Source organism: Egretta garzetta, unplaced genomic scaffold (assembly GCF_000687185.1).
Source record: "Egretta garzetta isolate BGI_Z169 unplaced genomic scaffold, ASM68718v1 scaffold409, whole genome shotgun sequence".
Lineage (NCBI taxonomy): Eukaryota > Metazoa > Chordata > Aves > Pelecaniformes > Ardeidae > Egretta > Egretta garzetta.
The window spans coordinates 285574-294795 of record NW_009260767.1 but is presented as its reverse complement, the minus strand read 5'-3'; the positions used below and the strand labels follow the sequence as shown (position 1 = coordinate 294795).

At 38.5% G+C, this 9222-nt stretch overlaps 1 protein-coding gene across 1 annotated transcript in view; it reads left to right on the top strand.

Moving 5' to 3' along the window:
• The first annotated feature begins 187 nt into the window (after window positions 1–187).
• The window catches only part of SUSD5 (sushi domain containing 5), a 41230-nt gene continuing 32195 nt past the window's right edge, over window positions 188–9222 (top strand). Inside the window, exons 1-2 of the mRNA XM_009646138.2 lie at window positions 188–281; window positions 8472–8649. Of these exons, the coding sequence (XP_009644433.1) occupies window positions 188–281; window positions 8472–8649 (272 nt within the window). The remainder of the gene's footprint in view (window positions 282–8471; window positions 8650–9222) is intronic.

Genomic DNA, 9222 nt, shown 5'->3' with positions numbered 1-9222 from the left:
TTTTTTTTTTTTTTTTTTTCTTTTCCACCCCTCCCGCCTTCAGTGCAAACCCAAGACGCAGGATCCTGCCGAGGGAAAGCACTCCTCAAAATCATCACTGCAGACCCCACTGTGAAAGTGCAGAGGAGGAGAGAGAAAAAGCCTCGGCAGCCAACCTCCTGCAGCGGAGGGCTTTGCAAGCAGGGCGATGGCTTCAGGCTCTCCGAGATTGTCTCTCACCTTTCTCCAGGGCGTGGGATCTGTCTTCTTCATCCTTCAGATCATCTCTGTTCAGGCTGATGGTGAGTTCCCCGTTCAGTTTGGGCTGGGTTGCTATGGCTGGAATGAGAGCTGTATGTTGAAATGTGTTATTGCAAAAAAAAAAAAAAAAAAAAACCCCCGCCTTTTTTTTTTTTAATAAGAAACTTAAATACACGCCCCAGTTTGGGTTAGGAAACGTCTGATTCAGAGGTTTTTGAGACTCTACAAATATCCTGGGGTTAAGCACAGAAAGGAAACAAGATCCCAGAAGGCTAAGATTATTTTATTACAACAAAGCGACAGGATAGTGAACTTTTCCAGAGGAAATTAGAATAATAAAGCAAAGCCAGAACACGAATAAGAAGACAGCTATATTTTAGGACAGCTCTCCTTATAATTAAAAGTATCTTTTCTCCAAAGAACTCCCCTATCTGGCCACTTCAGATGCCCCCCGGTGTCAATTTATAGGGGCAGGTACTCGAGGAAGGGAAGACAAGAAGTCAAAGGCTTTTCCTTATAACCTGTTCTGTTTGGTACCACACACGCTGAAGAGGACTGCTCACCTTTCTGCACCTGAGTTTCATCTGCACTTCACTGCTGAAGGATTTGATCAGGACATGAATTTGGCTGAAGCACCAGCTACCGGTTACTCTGAAATGGGACTTTTTACTCGCTGACGATAATCCTGAATAGCTGCATCCCTTGAAAGTTTCCAGTAGCCTATTGCCCTTTTAATGGTTAAGCATGTAGTAAGTAAACTTGCCTTAGCAAAAACATGATTTATTTTTGAGACAACTGTGTCTTTTCCTGGGAGAGCAATGCTGAATGGCCACATTTTTTCACTTTCACAGCTGCGATAGATTTATGCCTGATCTCAGGATTTTTATTTTTTTTTCGGTACACTAATCCTTTACCGTTGATGTTTGCTGCATTATTCCAGAGAACAGATCTTAAACATTATGGGGCAATAAAAACCTCTTCTTTTTGTTCTCAGAGTATTTTTCCTCTTTAACCTAAATTTATTGGAGCTGATGACAAAGTATGGCAAAGGAAAGGGAGAAAATTCATCTTGCCTGTATGTTTCTACTACTTTGTGTAAAATACCATTAATACGACAGAACCCTGTCTTGTAAATTTGAAGAAAATTACTTTTCATTAAGAATAAAGGAAAATAAATGTGTCAGGCAACTCCACTGTGTTGCAGTAGGCACAACTGCAATTCTGATTTTAGGGAATACTTCTTCCCTAGCAAAATGCCTCTGAAATGAGGAAAAAAAAATGCATACCCATGAAAGAGGGTTCTGCACAGAACTTAAGAAAAGGGGACAGGACAAGAATGATTAATTTCTCTTGCTAAGAATGCTTCATCTGAAGAATTCCCTTACCTTTCCAAGAGCACCTCCCAATTTGTATTATTTCTATAGAATTAATGGCATCTTCTTGGTTCCTAAACAGACGTCCTCTAAAAGAGAAAGGGAAAAAAATGTTGGAGATCTTTTTAAGGCAGAGTTCATGACAGATTTTAATTGTCATTCAACAGTTTGTCAAATTTACTTCACACATGGTAAAGCAATTAGAAGAATTAGAGGGTAGAATATCTGAAGTACAATATAGTTGTAGAGCATGATTATAACACTGTAGTTTCCATTTTTAACTTCTAAGAATCATTGTGGAAAAATGTGAGAGTCCTCTATTAACCTGCTCTTCAGTGTGTTCTCCTAATATTAATATTCAAGCAAACAACTGTAACACTGCCCTATAAACCATCTGTCTTACTATACGTTGATACAGAAGGAAACACTTTATGTGAACTTTAAAATTTAGCACTACATGTAGGCTTACATATTTAAGAAGATCTGAGAGTACGAAACAGGACGGATACTTTCTTTTATAACAGATTCTGGCCTGATCCAGACAGGGAACCACTTTCTCTTTTGTGTAAGTTGTAGGTGAAAATACAATTGTGCTACTCTCTAATACAAGCAAATGTCACTTAAGTGCCAAAGGACCATTCTGGGTGACACATATGTATGTACGTATTTGTTATTTTTCACTAAAAGTGACCGACTGTTTTGCAAATGGCTGAAGGGATTTTGAATTCACCTTGTAAAACCCTGTGAAATTCAGACGGGCCCCTGTTACAGGCAAACCTCTGAAACGGGTTACCGTATATTTCCCTAAGGAAGAGTTTCGCTTTATTATCTCGCACAAAAATAATGACAGAGAGCAGGCAAATAAAACTGGAGACCATCGAGGTCTGGTGAAGGTGTAAAGCCTTGAAGATTAATTGATCTCTTTTGACTAGTATTTACCATAGCACATATTGCTATGGTGCAGATTGACTCCAGGAAGACCAAGGTAAATGCTGAAATAATAAAGGATAGCTTTGTTTCACTTTGCAGCTTTTTTTACGATTGAAATGTGCTTGCTCATAGCTGTTGAGGTCAGGGTCAGGGGGACAGAAGGCTCCTCAAGGGCTTATTCCTGCTCTGACGTACCATGTGTGCTGCTACTGTTAGTGTAGTTACTGGAGAATAATACAGGTTATCATGATGGGTCTCAATTATACCACTGCAAATGCAGGGTTTTTAAAATTTCTTTATGTTTGCGCTGGAATAGAACAAGGGTGCAGCTTCATGCATCCTTCACAGGAGTCACCTCTGCTTTTTTTGACTTTGTCTTTTCATGGCTGCTAAAACATCCATACATATGAACCATAGTTTTCTGCAGAGTACTTGCTCTGAGACAGAGCGTGTCAGGAGAGAATGATGGAGATTAATCTACCTTACTAAGACACTCCTGAATTGAAAAAAAAGTGCTAATTGCAAAACTTTACTCGTCATTCCAGAGGGGTGTTGGTCTGTTGGCTAAATTTGGGCTAAATGGAAGGCGTATTGGTCAAGCCAGTCATCTGGTAGTTACCATGCATAGTGACTGCAGAGGTTGCACATGGAAGGAACCTGAATCCAGAAAGTGAGGCACAATTAGGTGAGGATCTGAGATACATACCTCTGAGCTAGAACCAGATATGTCTGACATCAAAGGTAGGAAACCCCCCCCTACTATACTCTTTCCTTTGGCTTGCTTTGCATGTTTTGTGTAAAGAAGAAGAAAAAAGTCTGCTTTTTCTCTTCTGCTCTTTCTAGGCACTTACATTTGAGCAGCAGGTGTCTAAGCATTTCAGGCTCCCGCTTGCAAACCAGCATATATTCTTGTATGTTGCAAAAATAAAGGCCTAAACAATTCCAACTCTTCGATTCTAAAGCGTGTAGTAAAATTAAGATTTAAGCTCAAACTGAATTTAGCTGAGGAGGAACTCAAAGGCGACCTCCCAGTTTTGCTAGTTTTCTGATGATGTAATATTTTAAGCAATTTGAATTAAATAAGACATCATTCATTTTAGTTTCTCGCAGAAATAAACTCTACATTCATGAACACTAAGCAGAACTGGTAATTACCCAAATCTCTGTCTGTAATTGTACAGTTTTACTGAATCCTCCACCCTTACTGTTACAATCAAGGCCATTGTTACACACAGCCATAGAAATGGAAATTAAATTGCTCTTGAAGTGCAGAAATGACCTTCCCTTCCTCTGCTCTCTTTTACCTCAATTTGAAGTTTTTAACATTTAAGTAAAAATAAATTAGACTCCACATTTGCACGTCTTTTACCACATTTACCTTGTTGAAAATTATTAGGTTTTATCCTTTGAACTAGTTATCATGTCATGAGATTGGCACACCAGGCATACCTTTTAAAGTGCTTTCATTTTATATTATTTGTGAGAGGCATTTTTATTTCAAAGTATATTTTAACTTTGAATTAATTTCAGTGGGCTTTGCACTGTGCCTATATGCCTCAGAAGAACTTCCTGGTTTATCTGTTACTCTATTAGAATAAGTTAGTCAAACTCTGTCTCCTTGGTAAGCAAGAAAATTCTACTAATTCCACTGAGATTCCTAAAACTATGAAGAAATGGGTTTGGATTGATTTTATTTTTGAAGAGTCCCTTTTGTGCACTTCCACACATTTGATTGCAGACAGCTCTTCCATCTCGAAAGCATAATAAGGTCCAGTTGTTAGAAGCTGAGTTTAGCAAAATTCGAATCTGGAAATAAGGTGGAGTGAGAGTAATGAACCATTGGAACCGTTTACTATAAAGTGTACTGCAAATTCTCCATTACTTGGAGTCATTGAATCATGACCGGATGCCTTTTGAAAAGACATGCTTGAGTTCAACCATGAATTTTTGGACTAGATGTTGGAATTATTGGGGAAAATCTACAGTCTAGTTATGCAGGAGTTGAGCAAGGTGATAAAAATGAATTCTAGAAGCCTTGAGATCTATGCTTCTCTGGTAATGTTTTTGATCAGAATATATTGGGAAACTCTTAAGTAAAAACTAGATTCAGCTATTGCTTGTTTACAAAGTTTTGGTGCCAACAATAATAAAAATTATTCTTTTATCAATATATCAAAATATAACCAATATTCTGTAATACTAGTGTCAGATGATGGTAGAGGCTATCGATATAATATAGGCTATTTATTAAAGAAAGACTCTTTTTGGTTTCAAGTGTGAGTTTTTCTTCTGAACTATGAATCCAGCTGTTATTAACAGTTGGAAGAATTATGTCTTATCATTTACATCTTACCATTGAAATGAAAACTTTTTCACTGGTTTCGATGGGGAACCTGAAGAAACTTACTGTGACAAGGACATTTTTCTTTCTGAACCTGCTAGGCTCAATATATGCATTAAGCCTTCTGAGAAAGACTACTTTGCATGGATTTTTAGCTTGATCTTGAAACCAAAGGGATTGGCTTTGTTTAAAGAGGCTTCAGAAAAGTACGTAGAGTTTTGGGAGCAAATTTCCACACCACCTGTCTCATCATCACATTATAGGAAACAAATGTTACGGGGCAGAAATGGAGAGAGTTGAGAGGGAGCTCAGATGTGGTGGCTGTTAAAAGGTTCCACAACCCAGCACAACCAAGCATACTATGTTCTTCACACAAATAAACACAAAGACCTGATCCTTCATCCTGTACCTTACAGAAATGTAAAACAGTCTCATATTTAAAGTTGCATATTAAACCAAAATGGCAATACATCTCTTGATATTATCTCAGAGAAAATTCATCTCAGCTACACATAGAATCATAGAATCATTTAGTTTGGAAAAGGCCTTTAAGATCATCAAGTCCAACCGTTACCCTAACACTGCCATTCCACCACTAAACCATGTCCCTACGCTGTCATAATGTGCTAGAGAGAAAGGGGATACCACCTGCATTTTTCACAAGCCCAGTACCAAAATTGTCTGTGATATCATCAGACAAACCTTTTTTAAAAACTTTTCATTACAACTAGCAGTGATAAAAATTTTAAAAATATTTAACCAGGACCCTTCAATCCCAAGCTTGAACACAATACCATTTTTGTGATTAAAAGTGAGAAAAATTCAATACATTAAAATCTCAAGCATGTTAGCCATGCCATCTTAAGGTGCAAAATTCAATTTTGATGTTGTATTCTTACTTATTTATGAGGTTTTCCTGTTTTGATCTGTTTTTATATTTTCCTATTATCATGCTAGCATGTCTCCTGTATTTTTTTCCTGTAAATGCCCCCCAGTAATGTGACACAGCTCAGGATACTGGGGATCCAGCTGTTCCATTGGTCAAGCTTCAAATAAGTGAACCTTACTTGCTATTATATTTTCTAAGTAAGAAATTAGGCAAAACAGAGGACACGTTAAAAACTGGGCAGATGGCCATGTTGCTTCTTGGAGAAGATTCCCAAGTTGGTCTGGTAAGAAGTTCAGCCTTCTGTATCCACTTCTGGCTAACCAGAATTTCCTATAAAGCAGTTCACTATAATTTTCCCAACCAGTAAGTCCCTCCTAGCTTACCCTTAAAACTATTTGTCTACATGATTTGGATACCCAGATACCTTTTTAAAGGACAGGAGTCTGTTTTGAACCAGCATCTTCATAGTTTCTAATAAAAAGTTAATTTATCTTAAGTACTAGCAAACACATAACAGTAGTTAAGGAATGCTGTCTCAGTCTCAGTCTTGGCTAGCTAAACTCCTCTAAAAATGTAATTGTCACTTACTGGTGAAAAGACTAATGATGAACTTAATTTCTTCTAATTAGATCTAGATGGAACTTGATTCTTAATGGTTTTCTTTTTTAAGTCTTCTAACTAAAATACTAATGGCTGGAAGATAGGGCTAATATTTATGATTTAGGTAAGTCGGATGTTACACGAACTTGCTCTATATGTCTTTGACGATGCATCTCAATCCTGACAGCCATATTGTGAAATGTAGGATGTGGACACATTTTTATTTGGGACAAAGCCTCAGTAAAACATTATACTCAATCCCTGCTTACCTTTACTAATGAAAGTCAGTCCACAACTTAGGAATCGTTGTTTAAAACCATCATCCTTCTGTTTATATTCTCTCCCTCCCTACCCCATGCATACTTCACTACATCTATTCACAGGGCTTTGGAAACATCAGCCTACGTTAGAGTCATGTGCATTATTTGGGGCATTTTGGAAAGAATCCTGAGGTTTTGGTACTCAGGAATGTAGAGGCTTGCTTTTTTCACTGTTCTGTGTAAACTCCCCTGTTCTAATTACAATTCATGGTATTGATTATAGTTGAGAAGCAAGAGACTATGTAATCTAGTGGTTAGGACACTGATCTGTGCTTCTGGGTCACATTCCTTGGCCAACTGCTGTTAACTGCATGAGAAGATCACCCTGGGTACACTGCTTGTCCCGCTTATTTAATTTGCTATCTGCCCAAGTCAGGATGACTTCTTGCTGTGTGCATGTAGAATTCCCATCAAAGTAGGAATCTTCATGAGGCTCCACCTGTGCTTGATAGCTAATGTGAACACAAATGACATTATTTACATGAAAGGAACTGTGTATTTTTTGCTGTAAGAACTGTGCACAGATAAGAACAGAAAGCTTCCAGGTACAAGCCTGCCCTGTAACAGTTCCATATATTTAGGATTAGATAAATATTTATCAATTTGTTGAAATAATGTGCGGTGGGGGTGCCTCGTGGTACGGAATCAGGCTGAATCAGTCTGAGGGATTCCTGATACTGGTCAATGTATCCTATGGGTGTGAAGCTAGCTATGTAGTCAACACTTGGTATGTGCTGGAAGCTATGCATGTAACCACTACCACTAATCTGCTCTTGAAATAAGGCATAAGTATTTCCAGGCATTTACTGAATGAACAGTGCTTAAAAGTTGTCTTCCTGCACCTGCAAGCCACCTAAGTCTGTACCTTTGAAATTGAGAAGGTATTCTGGGGGATGTTATCTTCAGAAAGAAGATGCTTGTGGCTTTTTAAACATCAGCACTATAAACTATATCATTGTTTATTTCTTTTTCTGGAGACATCCAGCTAATGTGTTTATTCCATAACCCAGTAACTTCTCAAGCTTTATTGCCAAAAACCCAACTGCCCTGTTGCCAAAACCTCTAACTTTCACCCTTGCAGCTTTCAGTGTTAGATAAATTAAAGTAAAATAAACTGAACTGAAAATAAAAATAACACGAGAAATTGTTATGCTAAGTATGTTCTCACGCTCATTCAAAAAAAGCCTTCCATTAAGAAAAAAATTCCCTCCGTCTTTCCAGAAAGATACAAAAACTTTGCAGCAGCATTTAGCACAAGTTGCCATAGAATTACATAGTTTTGATTTCAGAGAATAAGTATAAATCTCTCTCTGACTTGGAAGAATGAGTTGCAATACTGGCTTTTCGATTTGTGCTTGTTATATAGATGTAATTGTTATAAATGTATCTGTAATATGCTTAGTAATGAATTCCAGTGTTATAACCTACAGGAGATGTTTTGACTCTGACTGTATATGTGCATGTGAGAGTGTCGGGCTTTCTCTCTCCAGATCTTAAGCATAGACCTATAGGCAAGACAAGCATCTCATGTGGGCTGGGAATGAGTAGGGGCTTAGCCATACTTGCTTTTCTGTTCACGAGCAAAACTAAAAGAAAAAGCCAAGATTGAGGGTATTTACAGTGCTGGTAAAATTACTCATTCAAGAAGTAGGCTGCACATTAAGAAGAACTTAGTAAAAGCAAGAAGACTTTATTTGGTGACAATTTGCAATATTTTTGTTGAATATGTATTGAATACAATATCATGACGAGTGACATGTCCTTTCTTGGTGCTGCAGGGAAAGTGTTTGCACTTGAGTCCAAGAACAACTCTCAGGGTCTGGATTTAGCTGAAGCTGAGAAAGCTTGTGTTGACCTGAGTGCTCGCTTAGCAACTGCAGAAGAACTGAAAAGGGCTGTTCTGGATTGTTCTTTTGCTGGCTGCACCACGGGATGGCTCGCCGGTGGCTCCACTGGGTAAGGACAACAGCAGAACCCTTTCTGAGAAGTATGAATGACAGCTGTAGATTAAGTTTTTCTCCTTGACTAAGAACATTACTGAAAAACACTGGCCACAATTCAAGCACCATGACATGTAGCTAAATATGCCACTCTCCCCGCTAAATCAATTGTGTACACCTAATATTGCAGAGAGAAATATTTATCAGCCTAAGATCACATATTTCACAGATCTGCAGTGATTTCCTCTTCCTCTTTCCTTCTGAATTATCTCATTGTGGTTCCTTTCCACCTGGCTTATAGAGGGGTGCTGAGCCCTGAAGGAGCTTGCAGGCTGTGGACACTGACCTCAGTTCTCTGAGCTTCTCATGGAAACCACTTGTCTGCCTTGGGTATTTTCCCGTGTCTGTATAGACAATACGCATGTTCAAATAGATATGACCTCAGGTGCCCTTAGGTATGATAATGCACACGTGGTAGAGAGTTTGTTGAGAAAGCTCACTGGGGAGCTGATACTGCATTACAGGTAGCGTTGCTGGGTGTTCTGGCCTGCCACAGCCTCTCCCGGAAGCCTCATTGCCTCTGTAGAGG